This window comes from Oncorhynchus kisutch, unplaced genomic scaffold, assembly GCF_002021735.2.
Source record: "Oncorhynchus kisutch isolate 150728-3 unplaced genomic scaffold, Okis_V2 scaffold2951, whole genome shotgun sequence".
Classification (NCBI taxonomy): domain Eukaryota; kingdom Metazoa; phylum Chordata; class Actinopteri; order Salmoniformes; family Salmonidae; genus Oncorhynchus; species Oncorhynchus kisutch.
The window spans coordinates 81,628-105,946 of NW_022264896.1; the positions used below are offsets into that span (position 1 = coordinate 81,628).

The 24,319-nt window shown below is 43.3% G+C and overlaps 1 protein-coding gene across 1 annotated transcript; it reads right to left on the reverse strand.

Annotated features, from left to right (window-relative positions):
• Positions 1-723: 723 nt before the first annotated feature.
• On the reverse strand, positions 724-13,046 carry LOC116371139 (troponin I, fast skeletal muscle-like). The gene is made up of 7 exons (XM_031820056.1): positions 12,914-13,046; positions 4,475-4,508; positions 4,281-4,317; positions 3,565-3,693; positions 3,154-3,243; positions 1,933-2,109; positions 724-1,605 (listed from the first exon to the last, which is right to left on the reverse strand). The coding sequence occupies exons 2-7, from the start codon at positions 4,480-4,482 to the stop codon at positions 1,522-1,524; spliced, it is 525 nt and encodes a 174-aa protein (XP_031675916.1). The 5' UTR covers positions 4,483-4,508; positions 12,914-13,046; the 3' UTR covers positions 724-1,521.
• Positions 13,047-24,319: the final 11,273 nt, after the last annotated feature.

A 24,319-nucleotide genomic window follows, 5' to 3' on the forward strand; every position in this document is an offset into this window, starting at 1 on the left:
AAACATGTGTTTATTGTTGAATACTACATTTTACATCAAGTATTTTGTATGAAAAAGTAGGATCTGATTGTCTTGGTGTAACGTTGAAAACTGTCTTTCAATGTTTAACCTAATAACTGCTAAATGCAGACCAATAGGACCTGACCTATGGTTCACGGTGTTCTCAAACACCATATTATGTTGAGTAATAGAAACTTCTGGCAACATCTGGTACTGTTATACATCTGGCAACATCTGGTACTGTTAAACATCTGGTAACATCTGGTACTGTTATACATCTGGCAACATCTGGTACTGTTATACATCTGGTAACATCTGGTACTGTTATACATCTGGCAACATCTGGTAACATCTGGTACTGTTATACATCTGGCAACATCTGGTAACATCTGGTACTGTTATACATCTGGCAACATCTGGTACTGTTATACATCTGGCAACATCTGGTACTGTTATACATCTGGCAACATCTGGTACTGTTATTCAGAGATTACCACCTGAACTCTATACTATTCCATACTGGCATCATCAATTCAATAAAAGAATCCCCCAAAATCAGAATTCCATAATGTGGTTTGGGATTATTATTATTATGTCCACCTCATTCCTGATAGAAAGCTTCCCTTTGACTACAAAATATTTAAAAGCAGACAAAGGTACAGTGATGGTATAACAGCTGTGGGAAATTCAATTATCTCTTGTAGCAGAAAGCCATACACAAAATAAATCGTGTTTTTTTTCCAGCAAATCATTTATTTTCAGAAATTGAATTGGAACAAAATTACTTAACAGAACTACAGATTGTTTTGATTACACACATTAACACCTGTCACAGCAGTCCTAGAGAGATGGAACTACCTCTTAGATATCATAACAATTCATTAACACCTGTTTACAACAGTCCTAGAGAGATGGAACTACCTCTTAGATATCATAACAATTCATTAACACCTGTTTACAACAGTCCTAGAGAGATGGAACTACCTCTTAGATATCATAACAATTCATTAACACCTGTTTACAACAGTCCTAGAGAGATGGAACTACCTCTTAGATATCATAACAATTCATTAACACCTGTTTACAACAGTCCTAGAGAGATGGAACTACCTCTTAGATATCATAACAATTCATTAACACCTGTTTACAACAGTCCTAGAGAGATGGAACTACCTCTTAAATATCATAAGATTCATTAACATCTGTTTACAACAGTCCTAGAGAGATGGAACTACCTCTTAGATCAATTTAGCCAGAGACGAAAAACAAACAAACAAAACAAACGAGTCATAACTGGATAACTTCGTAACCAAAGGCAGAAGGTTGTTCAAGCTGTCTCAAACATCTTCCTGTCTGGAACTCCAGGAACATCTACTCCTTATGAGTCTCAAACATCTTCCTGTCTGGAACTCCAGGAACATCTACTCCTTATGAGTCTCAAACATCTTCCTGTCTGGAACTCCAGGAACATCTACTCCTTATGAGTCTCAAACATCTTCCTGTCTGGAACTCCAGGAACATCTACTCCTTAGCAGTCTCAAACATCTTCTTTCTGTCTGATTTGTCTTCGATGTTCTTACGCCAGTCTCCCACAGATTCTTTGTCCTTAGGTGGGAAGAGAAGCAGATCAAATATATTAGTCTACAGTTTGTTGTGTTGGATCCATGTATGTTTGTTTCTATGTGCATTTGAGTAATACAACAATTAATCCCAAATAAAAAAACAACGACTCAGAATCATCCACATTAGAGTGCTGGGGTGAAATACAGTGTTTACACTATAGCAGTAGTTTCACCACTTGTTAATGTATCAGATGACACTCACATTATTTGTAATATACCATTTAGTGTCAGTAGTGGGATCCTCTTGAACTCTCATACAACGAACTCAACTGATATTAAGTTTGGAATTAGTATTTGGAAGCAAATCTACCTCTTCCTTGACCTCCTTCTTGACTTGTTTCAGGTTGGCCCTCAGATCCATGGACACCTTGTGTTTGGAGCCCAGCAGAGCCTGGAGCATAGCATCAGCAGACATGCGGACTTTCTTCAGGACGGGCTTCTTGAACTTACCCTTCAGGTCCTGTACTTTAATCTGCAGATCCTCAATCTGAACAGAGAGAGACGGAGACAGAGAGACAGAGACAGAGAGACAGAGACAGAGAGAGAGAGACAGAGAGAAACAGAGAGAGAGAAACAGATAGACAGAGAGAGAGACAGAGAGACAGACTAAACACACTACACGCACACCACATATCAGATATAACCCCACCTCTTTATCATTACAGATCAGATATAACCCCACCTCTTTATCAATACAGATCAGATATAACCCCACCTCATTGTCATTACAGTATATCAGATATAACCCCACCTTTTTATCATTACAGATCAGCTATAACACCACCTCTTTATCATTACAGATCAGATATAACCCTACCTCTTTATCATTACAGATCAGATATAACCCCACCTCTTTATCAATACAGATCAGATATAACCCCACCTTTTTATCATTACAGATCAGCTATAACACCACCTCTTTATCATTACAGATCAGATATAACCCTACCTCTTTATCATTACAGATCAGATATAACCCCACCTCTTTATCATTACAGCATATCAGATATAACCCCACCTCTTTATCATTACAGATCAGATATAACCCCACCTATTTAACAATACAGATCAGATATAACCCCACCTCTTTATCATTACAGATCAGATATAACCCCACCTCTTTATCATTACAGATCAGATATAACCCCACCTCTTTATCATTACAGATCAGATATAACCCCACCTCTTTATCATTACAGATCAGATATAACCCCACCTCTTTATCATTACAGCATATCAGATATAACCCCACCTCTTTATCATTACAGCATATAAGATATAACCCCACCTCTTTATCATTACAGATCAGATATAACCCCACCTCTTTATCAATACAGTATATCAGATATAACCCCACCTCTTTATCATTACAGTATATCAGATATGACCCCACCTCTTTATCATTACAGATCAGATATAACCCCACCTCTTTATCATTACAGATCAGATATAACCCCACCTCTTTATCATTACAGTATATCAGATATAACCCCACCTCTTTATCATTACAGCATATCAGATATAACCCCACCTCTTTGTCACTTTTGCCAACTTTGCTGCCCAGGTCGTATCTCTCCTCATCTATCACATCAATCTTCTGATGCATCTTCTTACACAGGTCCTGTTCAGAGATAATCACAGCGACTCATAACACGAGACAGACAGCCAATGTGTTACAAACATTGTTGTTAAAAGGGGTATTAATAGTGTAAAATGCAATCTAATTGTACTGTTATATTGTGAAAGGAAACGATAACAACTACAACTGGCATTAACACAGACAGCCCAATTCTGATATTTTTTTTCTACTAATAGGTCTATTGACCAATCACATCAGGTCTTTTCAAATCAAATATTTTTCAGAGCTGATTGGTCAACAGAACAATTAGTGAATAAAATGCTGAGACTTAGGCTGCCTGTCTCAACGCAGCCTATGTGATACCTGGAGTTCTGCAATGGATCCTGTGAGCTGCAGAGGAGTGATATTTTCATTCATGTACTGCTTCCTGTCCTCTAAAGACTGGGCTTCCTCTTCCGCTATCAGTTCCTGGGCGATCTGGAGCATCAGGCTCTGGGGGACAGCAACAACACAGCAACCTTCTTTTTTTTTTCACGTACTTGAAAGATGAATTATCTGAAGCATTTTACAGACATTTACATGACATTTATATTTCAATTAGAGTGTTGATCTAGTTACGGTAGAAGGTTTGAATCCTAAGAAACCTGCCTAGCTGGAAGTACCATACCAACATAGTTACTGTAGTAGGTCAAAGCTGTGGGCTGGAAAACCTTGGTAGAGCATGGGTGGAATAGGCATTGCGGTGCTCATGTGAATCACTGTTTTTCAGCTTCAGACCAATGCCTATTCTCACTTAAAACATAGTTTTTTTTTGTTTTTAAAATAGTCAAGTCTTACTAAGGGAAAGGCCTCAAAGCAGTGATTGTCTTTTATATTTTTGATTTGTTAATATAACATTTGTTATGAAAAAGTGGTTGGATTGTTTGTAAAAAATCGTACAAATCACAAGTGGTATTTTTGTCATAATGTTTAAGAGGTAAGAGATCTCTAAGCTGTTTATATAAGATCTCTGTTGAGTCACTAACTGGATAGAATCTTAGGGAGGTCATGAAGAAGTCATGGAAGTTGCCGTTGGTTACCTTCAGATGATGCTTGCGGCTCGATGACATCTTTTTCCTGTCAGAAAGAGTGAGTACAATTAATGTCATTCTCTTGTTGTTCAGGAACAGGTATGACCATTTTGTTGCATTTTGTAAAATAAATACATTTCTAGATATATGCAAAAAAATATTCTGTAAACGTTTTCCTAATGTTGAAATCCACTTTTACTCACTCAGACATGATGTCTCTTTGGTCTTTTCACCGTTCTGAGGAAGAAGTAAAAACACTACAGTTAAATTATATTCTGCTGGTTTTTAACAGTGAATTCCATCCAATGAAAAACGACAAAGTTGTACGGCAGCCATGACACATAAACCAGTTCCAAGAAGGATCCCCTGTCACGTTCCTTGTTCCTTTACTTAACAACCAAATCAGCAAATCAAATGTATTTATACAGCCCTTCGTACATCAGCTGATATCTCAAAGTGCTGTACAGAAACCCAGCCTAAAAGCCCAAACAGCAAGCAATGCAGGTGTAGGAACACGGTGGCTAGGAAAAACTCCCTAGAAAGGCCAAAACCTAGGAAGAAACCTAGAGAGGAACCAGGCTATGTGGGGTGGCCAGTCCTCTTCTGGCTGTGCAGGGTGGAGATTAGAAACCTAGAGAGGAACCAGGCTATGTGGGGTGGCCAGTCCTCTTCTGGCTGTGCAGGGTGGAGATTAGAAACCTAGAGAGGAACCAGGCTATGTGGGGTGGCCAGTCCTCTTCTGGCTGTGCAGGGTGGAGATTAGAAACCTAGAGAGGAACCAGGCTATGTGGGGTGGCCAGTCCTCTTCTGGCTGTGCAGGGTGGAGATTAGAAACCTAGAGAGGAACCAGGCTATGTGGGGTGGCCAGTCCTAGTCTCAAATGATCATAATCCAACTTTCTCCTCCAAACGCCAGAGTGGTGGATCGGATTACTATCGCTGCGTTTACACATGCAGCCCAATTCTGATCCTTTTTTTTCCCCACTTATTGATCTTTTGACCAATCAGATCAACTCTTTAAACCAATCAGATCAACTCTTTAAACCAATCAGATCAACTCTTTAGCCAATAGTTAGGCAAAAGCTTAGAATTGGTCTGCCTGTGTAAAGGCAGCCGTTGTGGCTGTTGTCTAATCTCCTCACTCCCCCTGGTGGTGTGTTTAAAGTACTACACCAGTCCACAGTTGTGTGCATACTGCCACCTGGTGAGAAGTTTGTGAAAAGTCAACAAATCCAAGAATTTGCCTTTTTGCCTCCCATATTGCACTCTATTCCCTATATAGTGCGCTACTTTTGACCAGAGTCCAATGGCACTCTGTTCCCTATATAGTGCACTACTTTTGACCAGAGTCGAATGGCACTCTATTCCCTATATAGTGCACTACTTTTGACCAGAGTCCAATGGCACTCTGTTCCCTATATAGAGGAGGGAACAGAGTGGGAGCATTCTTCCCTTGGTCAGGGAGCACTCTTCCCTTGGTCATGGAGAATCCTTCCCTTGGTCCGGGAGCATTCTTCCCTTGGTCAGGGAGAATTCTTCCCTTGGTCAGGGAGAATTCTTCCCTTGGTCAGAGGGAGAATTCTTCCCTTGGTCAGGGAGAATTCTTCCCTTGGTCCGGGAGCAGTCTTCCCTTGGTCCGGGAACAGTCTTCCCTTGGTCCGGGAGCAGTCTTCCCTTGGTCCGGGAGAATTCTTCCCTTGGTCAGGGAGAATTCTTCCCTTGGTCAGGGAGCATCTTTCCCTTGGTCAGGGAGCATTCTTCCCTTGGTCAGAGAGCATTCTTCCCTTGGTCAGAGAGCATTCTTCCCTTGGTCAGAGAGCATTCTTCCCTTGGTCAGAGAGCATTCTTCCCTTGGTCAGGGAGCATCCTTCCCTTGGTCCGGGAGCATCCTTCCCTTGGTCAGAGAGCATTCCTCCCTTGGTCAGGGAGCATCCTTCCCTTGGTCCGGGAGCATCCTTCCCTTGGTCAGGGAGCATTCTTCCCTTGGTCAGGGAGCATCCTTCCCTTGGTCAGGGAGCATCCTTCCCTTGGTCAGGGAGCATTCTTCCCTTGGTCAGGGAGCATCCTTCCCTTGGTCCGGGAGCATTCTTCCCTTGGTCAGGGAGCATCCTTCCCTTGGTCAGGGAGCATCCTTCCCTTGGTCATGGAGCAACCTTCCCTTGGTCAGGGAGCATTCTTCCCTTGGTCAGGGAGAATCCTTCCCTGCATCCTTCCCTTGTTCAGGGAGCATTCTTCCCTTGGTCAGAGAGCATTCTTCCCTTGGTCAGGGAGCATTCTTCCCTTGGTCAGGGAGAATTCTTCCCTTGGTCAGGGAGCATCTTTCCCTTGGTCAGGGAGCATTCTTCCCTTGGTCAGGGAGCATTCTTCCCTTGGTCAGGGAGCATCCTTCCCTTGGTCAGGGAGCATCCTTCCCTTGGTCCGGGAGCATTCTTCCCTTGGTCCGGGAGCATTCTTCCCTTGGTCCGGGAGCATCCTTCCCTTGGTCAGAGAGCATTCTTCCCTTGGTCCATACTAGGAACTCTTTCTATTAGTAGGCTACTAAGGTAAGCCTTGGTATCATACACATACAATACGTCCATTTATATTATATTATTTACCCTTTATTTAACCTTTATTTAACCTTTATTTAACCTTTATTTAACCTTTATTTAACCTTTATTTAACCTTTATTTAACCTTTATTTAACCTTTATTTAACCTTTATTTAACCTTTATTTAACCTTTATTTAACCTTTATTTAACCTTTATTTAACCTTTATTTAACCTTTATTTAACTAGGCAAGTCAGTTAAGAACAAGTTCTTATTTACAATGACGGCCCTCCCCGGTCAAACCCGGACAGCGCTGGGACAATTGTGTGGCGCCCTACGGGACGGTTCTGACTTAGAATATGTGGACAACTATAAATACCTACGTGTCTGGCAAGACTGTAAACTCTTCCAGACTCACATTAAGCATCTCCAATCCAAAGTTAAATTTAGTATCGGCTTCCTATTTCGCAACAAAGCCTCCTTCACTCATGCTGCCAAACATACCCTCGTAAAACTGACCATCCTACCGATCCTCGATTTCGGCGACATCATTTACAAAATAGCCTTCAGCAAATTGGATGCAGTCTATCACAGTGCCATCCGTTTTGTCACCAAAGCCCCATATACTACCCACCACTGCGACCTGTATGCTCTCGTTGGCTGGTCCTTGCTACATATTCGTCGCCAAACACGCTGGATCCAGGTCATCTATAAGTCTTTGATAGGTATAGCTCCGCCTTATCTCAGCTCACTGGTCACCATAGCAACACCCACCCGTAGCACGCGCTCCAGCAGGTATATTTCACTGGTCATCCACAAAGCCCACACCCCCTTTGGCCGCCTTTCCTTCCAGTTCTCTGCTGCCAATGACTGGAACAAATTGCAAAAATCACTTAAGTTGGAGACTTATATCTCCCTAACTAACTTTAAACGTCAGCTGTCAGAGCAGCTTACCAATCGCTGCAGCTGTACACAGCCCGTCTGTAAATAGCCCATCCAACCAACTACCTACCTCATCCCCACATTTATTTTCTGCTCTTTTGCACAGCAGTATTTCTACTTGCACATTCATCATCTGCACATATATCACTCCAGTGTAAATTGCTAAATTGTAATTACTTCGCCACTATTGGCCTATTTATTGCCTTACCTCCTTCCTTCATTTGCACACACTGTATACAGATTTTTCTAATTGTGTTATTGACTGTACGTTTGTTTATCCCATGTGTAACTCTGTGTTTGTTGTTTTTGTCGCACCTGGTTAAATAAAAGTGAAATATATATATGTGTTTTTAACTCCCAATCACGGCCGGTTGTGATACAGCCAGGAAGAGTCTATGCCTCCCCCAGGGACCACTATGTTACAAAGTCTTCATCATCATCATCATCAACAAGTATAACATAAAGCAAAAAGGTTGGACATAAAGTAGCCAATGTGTTACGACACTAAATAAAGTATTTTCTTTTCAAATTGTACATCTGTTTTCTATCATTTTTCTGTCAACTGACATACAGTGGACAATACATGAAAACACTGGAAGAGACACGGGGAATGAAACTAAGTGGCTAAGTTTAGCTGTACGTCTCCTGACTGACATACAGTGGACAATACATGAAAACACTGGAAGAGACACGGGGAATGAAACTAAGTGGCTAAGTTTAGCTGTACGTCTCCTGACTGACATACAGTGGACAATACATGAAAACACTGGAAGAGACACGGGGAATGAAACTAAGGGGCTAAGTTTAGCTGTACATCTCCTGACTGACATTAAGATCTGATACTGTGTGAGGTATCAGCGGTTCTCACCTTCGACTTGGCTGTTACAGACAGAAACAAACAACCTTCAGCCAGGACACGTTCCCAAGTTCCTTAAGATTTTTTCTAAAGGTCTTCAACTTCAAAGAGGAAATTAATGTTCCTATTCACTGTAATGCTTGGAGTATTACTGAGTATTACTGAGTATTACAGAGTATTACAGAGTATTACAGAGTATTACAGAGTATTACAGAGTATTACTGAGTATTACTGAGTATTACTGAGTATTACTGAGTATTACTGATTATTACTGAGTATCACTGAGTATTACTGACTATTACTGAGTATTACTGAGTATCACTGAGTATCACTGAGTATCACTGAGTATCACTAAGTATTACTGACTTTACTGACTATCACTGACTAATACTGACAATTACTGACTAATACTGACTAATACTGACTAATACTGACTAATACTGACTAATACTGACTATTACTGACTATTACTGACTATTACTGACTAATACTGACTAATACTGACTATTACTGACTATTACTGACTATTACTGACTATTACTGACTATTACCGAGTATTACTGACTATTACCGAGTATTACCGAGTATTACTGACTATTACTGACTATTACTGACTATTACCGAGTATTACTGACTATTACCGAGTATTACCGAGTATTACTCTACAGTCTGTCACATTCTCACTGTTTTGTGATCATAAGAATAAAATAGAAAATACATGTCATTTAAATAGATCACTAAACAATAGATATGAATTTCAAAAACCGTATAGTGAAACACCAGCGATATGAAGCCAGAAACCACAGCCTACATATGTTAGTGAACCACAGATAGCCTACATATGTTAGTGAACCACAGATAGCCTACATTGTGACAACTATATGTTAGTGAACCACAGATAGCCTACATATGTTAGTGAACCACAGATAGCCTACATATGTTAGTGAACCACAGATAGCCTACATATGTTAGTGAACCACAGATAGCCTACATATGTTAGTGAACCACAGATAGCCTACATATGTTAGTGAACCACAGATAGCCTACATATGTTAGTGAACCACAGATAGCCTACATATGTTAGTGAACCACAGATAGCCTACATATGTTAGTGAACCACAGATAGCCTACATATGTTAGTGAACCACAGATAGCCTACATATGTTAGTGAACCACAGATAGCCTACATATGTTAGTGAACCACAGATAGCCTACATATGTTAGTGAACCACAGATAGCCTACATATGTTAGTGAACCACAGATAGCCTACATATGTTAGTGAACCACAGATAGCCTACATATGTTAGTGAACCACAGATAGCCTACATATGTTAGTGAACCACAGATAGCCTACATATGTTAGTGAACCACAGATAGACTACATATGTTAGTGAACCACAGATAGCCTACATATGTTAGTGAACCACAGATAGCCTACATATGTTAGTGAACCACAGATAGCCTACATATGTTAGTGAACCACAGATAGCCTACATATGTTAGTGAACCACAGATAGCCTACATATGTTAGTGAACCACAGATAGCCTACATATGTTAGTGAACCACAGATAGCCTACATATGTTAGTGAACCACAGATAGACTACATATGTTAGTGAACCACAGATAGCCTACATATGTTAGTGAACCACAGATAGCCTACATATGTTAGTGAACCACAGATAGCCTACATATGTTAGTGAACCACAGATAGCCTACATATGTTAGTGAACCACAGATAGCCTACATATGTTAGTGACCCACAGATAGCCTACATATGTTAGTGAACCACAGATAGACTACATATGTTAGTGAACCACAGATAGCCTACATATGTTAGTGAACCACAGATAGCCTACATATGTTAGTGAACCACAGATAGCCTACATATGTTAGTGAACCACAGACAGCCTACATATGTTAGTGAACCACAGATAGCCTACATATGTTAGTGAACCACAGATAGCCTACATATGTTAGTGAACCACAGATAGCCTACATATGTTAGTGAACCACAGATAGCCTACATATGTTAGTGAACCACAGATAGACTACATATGTTAGTGAACCACAGATAGCCTACATATGTTAGTGAACTACAGATAGCCTACATATGTTAGTGAACCACAGATAGCCTACATATGTTAGTGAACCACAGATAGCCTACATATGTTAGTGAACCACAGATAGACTACATATGTTAGTGAACCACAGATAGACTACATATGTTAGTGAACCACAGATAGCCTACATATGTTAGTGAACCACAATCTATTTTCTAATCAAACATATCAACACAGACAATATGTCTTACAGGGCCCATATTTAAAACACACCCCCTGGGGTATAACTTTATAGGCTTGAGTGTCGGTGTTGATGAGGTCTTTGGCCCCAGTTGGTGGACGGGGCCAGAGGCAGGTGGGATGGTAGCATCCTCAGATTGTAAATTAATCATGTCTGCGGGATATCTGGTGTCACCTCAGTGAGATAAATCAACCTAAAGGAAAACTATGGATCTAGTCTGATTCAGGGATAGGCTGTCTGTATCGTCTGTCATTAATATGGATCTAGTCTGATTCAGGGATAGGCTGTCTGTATCGTCTGTCATTAATATGGATCTAGTCTGATTCAGGGATAGGCTGTCTGTATCGTCTGTCATTAATGCAGTGATTTGTCGTTATGATCAGAAAATGTTCTCACTTGGAAATGCTTTTTCCTAATTGACTTTTGACATTTGGGGGATTTGGTTCACTGTGACATCTCAGATATAATTGTAAACACTAAGAGGATATGTAAACGTCTGAGAGGTTCCCATCCATCATTGTCATTATTAATCAGAAAAGATGGCGTGCCTTTGAAATGCCTATAACCTTTGATAATGCATGGGTCCACATCCTGCTTCATTAAATAATGCATGGGTCCACATCTTGCTTCACGTATACAAAGATACACAAGAGACACTGTGAACTCACAACTTCAGACCCAAACCCTTTCTGACAATGAATGAATGCATTGTATTATGACATCGCTGTCTGATCTCTTGTTGGAATCATACACTTCACACGTGAATATGAACATTCCCCAACACACAGTTAACCAATTAACCAATCAGATACATTATGAGGTAGAGAGTGGAAAATACCTTGAAGGAATCTGCCGTAACGTCTTGGTATTTAACAATTAAATGTAGATTTTTCTAAACAAGCGTCCATTGTGCTACTAACAGTAGCTCTAACAGCAACAACTGACAGAAACACAGGACGCCATCAGTTCAGGTGACCACAGCTCATTCCTCATGTTATCACCTCGTCATGACCAAACCCAGAAACCCAGGACTCCATCAGTTCAGGTGACCACGGCTCATTCCTCATGTTATCATCTCATCATGACCAAACACAGAAACCCAGGACTCCATCAGTTCAGGTGACCACGGCTCATTCCTCATGTTATCACCTCATGACCAAAACCACCAAACACAGAAAACAGGTGTTCCAGACCAGAGCAATGCTAGTGTTCCCACTTCCAGTGGTACTATAGCTCAACTAAGACAGGGACACAGCCTCATCTCAAACACACACACACAGAGAGGGGCTCAGCTATGAGTTAATTAATGATTGACATTTATGATTCACACGTTCAGTGTACCATAGTTGAACTAGGACAGGGGAAAGACAGCCAACACACACACACAGAGAGAACAGAACAGAGATGATCAGACAGACCGGAGAAGATCAGACAGAACAGAGATGATCAGACAGACCAGACAGTATCAGACAGAACAGACAGGATCAGACAGAACAGAGAGGATCAGACAGAACAGAGAGGATCAGACAGAACAGAGAGGATCAGACAGGATCAGACAGAACAGAGGATCAGACAGAACAGAGAGGATCAGACAGACCAGAGATGATCCGACAGGATCAGACAGACCAGAGAGGATCAGACAGAACAGAGAGGATCAGACAGGATCAGACAGACCAGAGAGGATCAGACAGAACAGAGAGGATCAGACAGAACAGACAGGATCAGACAGACCAGAGAGGATCAGACAGGATCAGACAGACCAGAGAGGATCAGACAGGATCAGGCAGACCAGAGAGGATCAGACAGAACAGAGAGGATCAGACAGGATCAGACAGAACAGAGAGGCTCAGGCAGCCCAGAGAGGATCAGGCAGACCAGAGAGGATCAGACAGGATCAGAGAGAACAGAGAGGATCAGACAGACCAGAGAGGATCAGGCAGACCAGAGAGGATCAGACAGACCAGAGAGGATCAGACAGACCAGAGAGGATCAGACAGAACAGAGAGGCTCACCTATGAGTTAATCCGGCCAACAGGGCAGTAGTGGTACAGAACGTGGGACTGCAGTGGCAGAGAGGAGGGCTGCGGTGGGTGGCTGTAACGCAGCCCTGGACAGATGGTTGTTTTAATGCTGTCCAGTGATGGCTCAGCACTATCCTGCCTAACTCTTTATGGACTTGGAGACCAACCCAGACCAATGGGCCGACACTCTTCTGAAAGTCTCTCTCACCCCCCCAGTGCCCCCACCCTGCCCCTCCACTCCCCAGTGCCCCCACCCTGCCCCTCCACTCCCCAGTGCCCCCACCCTGCCCCTTCCCTCCCCAGTTCCCCCACCCTGCCCCTCCACTCCCCAGTGCCCCCACCCTGCCCCACCACTCCCCAGTGCCCCCACCCTGCCCCACCACTCCCCAGTGCCCCCACCCTGCCCCTCCACTCCCCAGTGCCCCCACCCTGCCCCTCCACTCCCCAGTGCCCCCACCCTGCCCCTCCACTCCCCAGTGCCCCCACCCTGCCCCACCACTCCCCAGTGCCCCCACCCTACCCCTTCCCTCCCCAGTGCCCCCACCCTGCCCCTTCCCTCCCCAGTGCCCCTACCCTGCCCCTTCCCTCCCCAGTGCCCCCACCCTGCCCCCACCCTGCCCCTTCCCTCCCCAGTGCCCCCACCCTGCCCCTTCCCTCCCCAGTGCCCCCACCCTGCCCCTCCACTCCCCAGTGCCCCCACCCTGCCCCTCCACTCCCCAGTTCCCCCACCCTGCCCCTCCACTCCGTAGTGCCCCCCCCTCCCCACCCTGCCACCCACCCCCCAGTTCCCCCACCATGCCACCCTCTCCCTCAGGCACAGACTCCTACCCATCCCTTGACTTGGCAGGCTGCAGCCACTGCCCTCAGGATCCCTTCATATAAATAACGCCAGCCTTCAAGACTGTTATTCTTCTTTTATGACTTATTGACATAGTGCTGCCCCCTGTCTGTCTGACAGAGAGTAATGCCACCTAGTCCCAACCTCGTCACACCATGGGCTTTACTTCCAGGTTTACTCTACTCAGAAGGAGACTTATGAAGAGGATATATTGTTACCGTCTAAGGGGCCAGGGTTGATTTGGAGGCATGGGATTTAGTTGGTTATGTTCATGGAACTAATAGAGAACAAATTCAACCTTCTTTTTTTGTGTAAAAAAAAAATCACTTTTTCTTGGATTTTTACCTCAAATGTCACCTGGCTCTCCAAGGGTGTCTTAAAGGGGAGTTGGGATATACAAAGAAAAACACATTTCCATTTCACACATGTATATTAATACACACGTGTACATGTGTGAAATAGGACAAATATTATGATTAGAGTTGGACTATAATAGATGTACTGTTTCTGTACAGAGGTTAAGGATACGTGGAAGTCATAGGCGTGGGTAGATACTACTAGAGAAACAGTTTAAACAACAGTTGCCTCTGAAGACGAGCCGTTGCTCTGTGTTTGTTTGGAAAGCCAAAATGAAAGTGTATTGGTGTTATAGCAGACGTTCTAGTGGCTATAGCTAGATGATTATGTTACTGGCTCCTAACAACGCAGTAACATGTCAACAAGTACACTAACTATCTCAAATGTAAATAAATTAAAAATGAAATCTTGAAATGTCAGAACGAATGTTCCCTGTTTAAAAGATTTATACAACACTTACTGTCACGTCCTGATCTGTTTCACCCTGTCTTTGTGATTGTCTCCACCCCCTTCAGGTGTCGCTCATCTTCCCCATTATCCCCTGGGTATTTATACCTGTGTTCTCTGTTTGTCTGTTGCCAGTTCGTCTTGTTTGTCAAGTCAGCCAGCGTTTCTTGTCTCAGCTCCTGCTTTTCCCCAGTCTCTTTTTCTCTCCTTCCTGGTTTTGACCCTTACCTGTCCTGACACTGAGCCCGCCTGCCTGAACACTCTGCATGTTCCTGACTCTGAGCCCGCCTGCCTGACCACTCTGCCTGTCCCTGACCCTGAGCCTGCCTGCCGTCCTGTACCTTTCCCCTACTACTCTGGTTATTGACCCCTGCCTGCCTTGACCTGTCATTGGCCTGTTGCTGAAATAAACATTGTTACTTTGACACAGTCTGCATCTGTGTCTTACCTTCAAACCTGATACTTACCTCTGAAGACGAGCCATTGTCCCTGTTTGCTGGTAAAGTAGTAAACTGTAGAACCAAGAAGACTCCATGTCGTGACCAGAAAATTAATCAGGTAAAGGCACAAATCAGCCTTTCACTGCTGAGCTGTTTCAGGTCATCTGATTTAGCTTTTCAAAAGGAAACCCCTTCTAACTGAGCACAGTGTTTTCAATAGGAAACCCCTTCTAACTGTGTTTTCAATAGGAAATCCCTTCTAACAGTGTTTTCAATAGGAAACCCCTTCTAACTGAGCACAGTGTTTCAATAGGAGACCCCTTCTAACAGTGTTTTCAATAGGAAACCCCTTCTAACAGTGTTTTCAATAGGAAACCCCTTCTAACAGCGTTTTCAATAGGAAACCCCTTCTAACTGAACACAGTGTTTTCAATAGGAAACGCCTTCTAACTGAACACAGTGTTTTCAATAGGAAACCTCTTCTAACAGTGTTTTCAATAGGAGACCCCTTCTAACAGCGTTTTCAATAGGAAACCCCTTCTAACTGAACACAGTATTTTCAATAGGAAACCCCTTCTAACAGTGTTTTCAATAGGAAACCCCTTCTAACAGTGTTTTCAATAGGAAACCCCTTCTAACTGAACACAGTATTTTCAATAGGAAACCCCTTCTAACAGTGTTTTCAATAGGAAACCCCTTCTAACAGTGTTTTCAATAGGAAACCCCTTCTAACAGTGTTTTCAATAGGAAACCCCTTCTAACAGCGTTTTCAATAGGAAACCCCTTCTAACTGAACACAGTGTTTTCAATAGGAAACGCCTTCTAACTGAACACAGTGTTTTCAATAGGAAACCCCTTCTAACAGTGTTTTCAATAGGAGACCCCTTCTAACAGCGTTTTCAATAGGAAACCCCTTCTAACTGAACACAGTGTTTTCAATAGGAAACCCCTTCTAACAGTGTTTTCAATAGGAAACCCCTTCTAACAGTGTTTTCAATAGGAAACCCCTTCTAACAGTGTTTTCAATAGGAAACCCCTTCTAACAGTGTTTTCAATAGGAAACCCCTTCTAACAGTGTTTTCAATAGGAAACCCCTTCTAACAGTGTTTTCAACAGGAAACCCATTCTAACAGTGTTTTCAATAGGAAACCCCTTCTAACTGAACACAGTGTTTTCAATAGGAAACCCCTTCTAACTGAGCACAGTGTTTTCAATAGGAAACCCCTTCTAACTGAGCACAGTGTTTTCAATAGGAAACCCCTTCTAACTGAGCACAGTGTTTTCAATAGGAAACCCCTTCTAACAGTGTTTTCAATAGGAAACCCCTTCTAACTGAACACAGTGTTTCAATAGGAAACCCCTTCTAACTGAGCACAGTGTTTTCAATAGGAAACCCCTTCTAACAGTGTTTTCAATAGGAAACCCCTTCTAACAGTATTTTCAATAGGAAACCCCTTCTAACAGTGTTTTCAATAGGAAACCCCTTCTAACAGTGTTTTCAATAGGAAACCCCTTCTAACAGTGTTTTCAATAGGAAACCCCTTCTAACAGTGTTTTCAATAGGAAACCCCTTCTAACAGTGTTTTCAATAGGAAACCCCTTCTAACTGAGCACAGTGTTTTCAATAAGAAACCCCTTCTAACAGTGTTTTCAATAGGAAACCCCTTCTAACAGTGTTTTTAATAGGAAACCCCTTCTAACAGTGTTTTCAATAGGAAACCCCTTCTAACAGTGTTTTCAATAGGAAACCCCTTCTAACAGTGTTTTCAATAGGAAACCCCTTCTAACAGTGTTTTCAATAGGAATCCCCTTCTAACTGAACACAGTGTTTTCAATAGGAAACCCCTTCTAACTGAGCACAGTGTTTTCAATAGGAAACCCCTTCTAACAGTGTTTGCAATAGGAAACCCCTTCTAACTGAACACAGTGTTTTCAATAGGAAACCCCTTCTAACTGAGCACAGTGTTTTCAATAGGAAACCCCTTCTAACAGTGTTTTCAATAGGAAACCCCTTCTAACAGTGTTTTCAATAGGAGACCCCTTCTAACAGCGTTTTCAATAGGAAACCCCTTCTAACAGTGTTTTCAATAGGAAACCCCTTCTAACAGTGTTTTCAATAGGAAACCCCTTCTAACAGTGTTTTCAATAGGAAAACCCTTCTAACTGAGCACAGTGTTTTCAATAGGAAACCCCTTCTAACTGAGCACAGTGTTTTCAATAGGAAACCCCTTCTAACTGAGCACAGTGTTTTCAATAGGAAACCCCTTCTAACAGTGTTTTCAATAGGAAACCCCTTCTAACTGAACACAGTGTTTTCAATAGGAAACCCCTTCTAACTGAGCACAGTGTTTTCAATAGGAAACCCCTTCTAACAGTGTTTTCAATAGGAAACCCCTTCTAACAGTGTTTTCAATAGGAAACCCCTTCTAACTGAGCACAGTGTTTTCAATAGGAAACACCTTCTAACAGTGTTTTCAATAGGAAACCCCTTCTAACAGTGTTTTCAATAGGAAACCCCTTCTAACAGTGTTTTCAATAGGAAAACCCTTCTAACTGAGCACAGTGTTTTCAATAGGAAACCCCTTCTAACTGAGCACAGTGTTTTCAATAGGAAACCCCTTCTAACTGAGCACAGTGTTTTCAATAGGAAACCCCTTCTAACAGTGTTTTCAATAGGAAACCCCTTCTAACTGAACACAGTGTTTTCAATAGGAAACCCCTTCTAACTGAACACAGTGTTTCAATAGGAAACCCCTTCTAACTGAGCACAGTGTTTTCAATAGGAAACCCCTTCTAACAGTGTTTTCAACAGGAAACACATTCTAACAGTGTTTTCAATAGGAAACCCCTTCTAACTGAGCACAGTGTTTTCAATAGGAAACCCCTTCTAACAGTGTTTTCAACAGGAAACACATTCTAACAGTGTTTTCAATAGGAAACCCCTTCTAACTGAACACAGTGTTTTCAATAGGAAACCCCTTCTAACAGTGTTTTCAATAGGAAACCCCTTCTGACAGTGTTTTCAATAGGAAACCCCTTCTAACTGAGCACAGTGTTTTCAATAGGAAACCCCTTCTAACAGTGTTTTCAATAGGAAACCCCTTCTAACAGTGTTTTCAATAGGAAACCCCTTCTAACTGAACACAGTGTTTTCAATAGGAAACCCCTTCTAACTGAGCACAGTGTTTTCAATAGGAAACCCCTTCTAACAGTGTTTTCAATAGGAAACCCCTTCTAACAGTGTTTTCAATAGGAAACCCCTTCTAACAGTGTTTTCAATAGGAAAACCCTTCTAACTGAGCACAGTGTTTTCAATAGGAAACCCCTTCTAACTGAGCACAGTGTTTTCAATAGGAAACCCCTTCTAACTGAGCACAGTGTTTTCAATAGGAAACCCCTTCTAACAGTGTTTTCAATAGGAAACCCCTTCTAACTGAACACAGTGTTTTCAATAGGAAACCCCTTCTAACTGAACACAGTGTTTCAATAGGAAACCCCTTCTAACTGAGCACAGTGTTTTCAATAGGAAACCCCTTCTAACAGTGTTTTCAACAGGAAACACATTCTAACAGTGTTTTCAATAGGAAACCCCTTCTAACTGAACACAGTGTTTTCAATAGGAAACCCCTTCTAACAGTGTTTTCAATAGGAAACCCCTTCTGACAGTGTTTTCAATAGGAAACCCCTTCTAACTGAGCACAGTGTTTTCAATAGGAAATCTCTTCTAACAGTGTTTTCAATAGGAAACCCCTTCTAACTGAACACAGTGTTTCTGCAGATAGTGAACTGTTAGAGATGCTTCTGTAGAACAGATGGTACAGCCTGAATGTCTCCCTGTCAGTCAATGTGTCAACTGATGGAGCCATAGACAGGGTGACCAGCCCTGCAGGCCTTACCTCCAGCCCTGATCTAACTAGCCTCCTCCTGGAGAGCTGCTCTCCTGTAGGCCATACCTCCAGTCCTGCTCTAACCTGCCCTGCTCCTGAAGATTAGCCCTCCTCCTGGAAAGATTCCCTCCTGCAGGCCTTACCTCCAGCCCTGCTCTAGCCAGTCTCCTCCTGGAGAGATGCCCTCCTCCTGGAGAGATACCCTCCTGCAGGCCTTACCTCCAGCCCTGCTCCAACCAGCCTCCTCCTGGAGAGATACCCTCCTGCAGGCCTCACCTCCAGCCCTGCTCTAACCAGCCCTCCTCCTGGAGAGATACCCTCCTGCAGGCCTCACCTCCAGCCCTGCTCTAACACACTTGATTCTACTTCACACTCTTGTGAAGGGTTGGTAGTCAACCTGTGATTGAGTTCAGTAACCACCGCTGTGACAGTCTACCTAACACTCTTGTGAAGGGTTGGTAGTCAACCTGTGATTCAATTCTAGTATTTTCAAAATATGTGTCATCAGGTGTCGTCTTACTGTAATGATGAAATGGGTGACATGAGATGAAGAGAGACCCACTCAGACGTTCCGTTTGGTTGGTATCCACCCTGCAGGCGAATGAGAGGCCTGCAATTAATTCACAACAAGAAGAAGAAACAACTATTTCTGTATGAATAATTACAGTCATTACAGGGAAAATACAGTGCCTTGCGAAAGTATTCGGCCCCCTTGAACTTTGCGACCTTTTGCCACATTTCAGGCTTCAAACATAAAGATATAAAACTGTATTTTAACAACAAGTGGGACACAATCATGAAGTGGAACGACATTTATTGGATATTTCAAACTTTTTTAACAAATCAAAAACTGAAAAAATGGGCGTGCAAAATTATTCAGCCCCTTTACTTTCAGTGCAGCAAACTCTCTCCAGAAGTTCAGTGAGGATCTCTGAATGATCCAATGTTGACCTAAATGACTAATGATGATAAATACAATCCACCTGTGTGTAATCAAGTCTCCGTATAAATGCACCTGCACTGTGATAGTTTCAGAGGTCCGTTAAAAGCGCAGAGAGCATCATGAAGAACAAGGAACACACCAGGCAGGTCCGAGATACTGTTGTGAAGAAGTTTAAAGCCGGATTTGGATACAAAAAGATTTCCCAAGCTTTAAACATCCCAAGGAGCACTGTGCAAGCGATAATATTGAAATGGAAGGAGTATCAGACCACTGCAAATCTACCAAGACCTGGCCGTCCCTCTAAACTTTCAGCTCATACAAGGAGAAGACTGATCAGAGATGCAGCCAAGAGGCCCATGATCACTCTGGATGAACTGCAGAGATCTACAGCTGAGGTGGGAGACTCTGTCCATAGGACAACAATCAGTCGTATATTGCACAAATCTGGCCTTTATGGAAGAGTGGCAAGAAGAAAGCCATTTCTTAAAGATATCCATAAAAAGTGTTGTTTAAAGTTTGCCACAAGCCACCTGGGAGACACCAAACATGTGGAAGAAGGTGCTCTAGTCAGATGAAACCAAAATTTAACTTTTTGGCAACAATGCAAAACGTTATGTTTGGCGTAAAAGCAACACAGCTCATCACCCTGAACACACCATCCCCACTGTCAAACATGGTGGTGGCAGCATCATGGTTTGGGCCTGCTTTTCTTCAGCAGGGACAGGGAAGATGGTTAAAATTGATGGGAAGATGGATGGAGCCAAATACAGGACCATTCTGGAAGAAAACCTGATGGAGTCTGCAAAAGACCTGAGACTGGGGCGGAGATTTGTCTTCCAACAAGACAATGATCCAAAACATAAAGCAAAATCTACAATGGAATGGTTCAAAAATAAACATATCCAGGTGTTAGAATGGCCAAGTCAAAGTCCAGACCTGAATCCAATCGAGAATCTGTGGAAAGAACTGAAAACTGCTGTTCACAAATGCTCTCCATCCAACCTCACTGAGCTCGAGTTGTTTTGCAAGGAGGAATGGGAAAAAATGTCAGTCTCTCGATGTACAAAACTGATAGAGACATACCCCAAGCGACTTACAGCTGTAATCGCAGCAAAAGGTGGCACTACAAAGTATTAACTTAAGGGGGCTGAATAATTTTGCACGCCCAATTTTTCAGTTTTTGATTTGTTAAAAAAGTTTGAAATATCCAATAAATGTCGTTCCACTTCATGATTGTGTCCCACTTGTTGTTGATTCTTCACAAAAAAATACAGTTTTATATCTTTATGTTTGAAGCCTGAAATGTGGCAAAAGGTTGCAAAGTTCAAGGGGGCCGAATACTTTCGCAAGGCACTGTAGCTAGAATTTGAGATAGCATGAAATTCCATGGTAGGGAAACAAATAAATCATTTTGAAATTGGGGTGAACTACCCCTTTAAGAACACACCGTATCTGACCTTTTAGGTCCTAAAATACATTTCAACCACATTGTTGCCATGACCTTTCTCCAAGCGCACATCCGAACCGTCAGTCTGACATACTGTAGATACATAGATCCTTTTAAAGCTAACTTTACAGTACAGGAATCTACTACCACATCTCTTATCTACGCCCTTAGAGACCACAGTAACATTTAAAGTCATCTTCCAGAGGAACGTCATACACACTCTAATAAACCAAGTCACCTTGTACTTGGCTGCTGTTTTCCATCCCATGGAGAATGTTGAACTAGCTGAGTGTATCTATTTCAAAGATCCCATGGATGGGGTAATGGGGGAGGAAGGGAGGAGGTAATGGGGGAGGAGGTAATGGGGGAGGTAATGGGGGAGGAAGGGAGGAGGTAAGGGAGGAGGTAATGGGGGAGGAAGGGAGGAGGTAAGGGGTGAGGAAGGGGGAGGAAGGAAGGGAGGGGGTAACGGGGGAGGAAGGGGGAGGAAGGGAGGAAGGGAGGGGGTAACGGGGGAGGAAGGGAGGGGTTAAATGGTGAGGAAGGGAGGAGGTAAGGGGGGAGGAAGGGAGGGGGTAAGGGGTGAGGAAGGGGGAGGAAGGGAGGGGTTAAATGGTGAGGAAGGGGGAGGAAGGGAGGCTGTAAGGGGGGAGGAAGGAGGAGGAAGGGAGGAAGTAAGCGGTGAGGAAGGGGGAGGAAGGGAGCGGGTAAGGGGGAGGAAGGAGGAGGAAGGGAGGAAGTAAGCGGTGAGGAAGGGGGAGGAAGGGAGGGGTTAAATGGTGAGGAAGGGGGAGGAAGGAAGGGGGGAGGAAGGGGGAGTGAGGGAGGAGGAAGGGAGGAAGTAAGGGGTGAGGAAGGAGGAGGAAGGGAGGGAGGGGGTAACGGGTGAGGAAGGGGGAGGAAGGGAGGGGTTAAATGGTGAGGAAGGGGGAGGAAGGAAGTGAGGGGGTAACGGGTGAGGAAGGGGGAGGAAGGGACGGGTTAAATGGTGAGGAAGGGGGAGGAAGGAAGGGGGGAGGAAGGGGGAGTGAGGGAGGAGGAAGGGAGGAAGTAAGGGGTGAGGAAGGAGGAGGAAGGGAGGGAGGGGGGTAACGGGTGAGGAAGGGGGAGGAAGGGAGGGAGGGGGTAAGTGGCGAGGAAGGGGGGAGGAAGGGCGGAGGTAAGGAGGGAGGAAGGGAGGGGCAGTAAGGAGAGAGGAAGGGGGAGGAAGGGAGAAGGTAAGGGGTGAGGAAGGGTGTGCCGAGGAGGAATGATGGGTGTATTTGTCATCATTTTCGTATCTCTTTCCTGCAGTCAATGGTCAAAGCACTCTAATTGGCCTCATGGGTGAAATAATGTATTCTTTTTTTAACTTTTTTTACTGACAAATCCGGTGTTTCTATGTCGAACAGTTTTGTTATAAAGTGTAATATTGGGATGCAAACTCAACATGTAATACATTTAAACTCTATATCTGACATACAGGTGTCTTTTAAAAAAAAGTCCATAACCATGTGTGTGAGGTGTAAACTTTTGTTTCAAAGTAGATTTGTTTAAGACAACCAAGAATGACTCTGTGTGACCCTGATTTAGCCCACTGCAGTGAAAGGTTACTGTAAGTAGAGCTGTAATTAGAAGCCCAGTCTTCACGGATCAAAACCCAACACCACAACTGGTGCTGCCAGTCCAACTAGCCTCCAGACATCCTTCTAGAACATTGCTGGAACAGTCCAGACCTCACGTCAGAGTCTACTGTATAGAACTCTGGAACAGTCCAGACCTCACGTCAGAGTCTACTGTATAGAACTCTGGAACAGTCCAGACCTCACGTCAGAGTCTACTGTATAGAACTCTGGAACAGTCCAGACCTCACGTCAGAGTCTACTGTATAGAACTCTGGAACAGTCCAGACCTCACGTCAGAGTCTACTGTATAGAACTCTGGAACAGTCCAGACCTCACGTCAGAGTCTACTGTATAGAACTCTGGAACAGTCCAGACCTCACGTCAGAGTCTACTGTATAGAACTCTGGAACAGTCCAGACCTCACGTCAGAGTCTACTGTATAGAACTCTGGAACAGTCCAGACCTCACGTCAGCGTCTACTGTATAGAACTCTGGAACAGTCCAGACCTCACGTCAGAGTCTACTGTATAGAACTCTGGAACAGTCCAGACCTCACGTCAGAGTCTACTGTATAGAACTCTGGAACAGTCCAGACCTCACGCCAGAGTCTACTGTATAGAACTCTGGAACAGTCCAGACCTCACGTCAGAGTCTACTGTATAGAACTCTGGAACAGTCCAGACCTCACGTCAGAGTCTACTGTATAGAACTCTGGAACAGTCCAGACCTCACGTCAGAGTCTACTGTATAGAACTCTGGAACAGTCCAGACCTCACGTCAGAGTCTACTGTATAGAACTCTGGAACAGTCCAGGCTGTATAGAACTCTGGAACAGTCCAGACTGTATAGAACTCTGGAACAGTCCAGACTGTATAGAACTCTGGAACAGTCCAGACTGTATAGAACTCTGGAACAGTCCAGACTGTATAGAACTCTGGAACAGTCCAGACTGTATAGAACTCTGGAACAGTCCAGACTGTATAGAACTCTGGAACAGTCCAGACTGTATAGAACTCTGGAACAGTCCTACTGTATAGAGCTCTGGAACAGTCCAGACTGTATAGAACTCTGGAACAGTCCAGACTGTATAGAACTCTGGAACAGTCCTACTGTATAGAACTCTCGAACAGTCCAGACTGTATAGAACTCTGGAACAGTCCAGACTGTATAGAACTCTGGAACAGTCCAGACTGTATAGAACTCTGGAACAGTCCAGACTGTATAGAACTCTGGAACAGTCCAGACTGTATAGAACTCTGGAACAGTCCAGACTGTATAGAACTCTGGAACAGTCCTACTGTATAGAACTCTGGAACAGTCCAGACTGTATAGAACCCTGGAACAGTCCAGACTGTATAGAACTCTGGAACAGTCCAGACTGTATAGAACTCTGGAACAGTCCAGACTGTATAGAACTCTGGAACAGTCCAGACT

What these genes read in the sequence shown, in the direction of transcription:
- LOC116371139 (XM_031820056.1), bottom strand. An exon ending in GCCGCAAGCATCATCTGAAG is followed by an intron (nt 3,694 to 4,280) that starts GTAACCAACGGC and finishes GCTGTCCCCCAG; the next exon opens with AGCCTGATGCTCCAGATCGC. An exon ending in TTGGCAAAAGTGACAAAGAG is followed by an intron (nt 2,110 to 3,153) that starts GTGGGGTTATAT and finishes CTCTCTGTTCAG; the next exon opens with ATTGAGGATCTGCAGATTAA.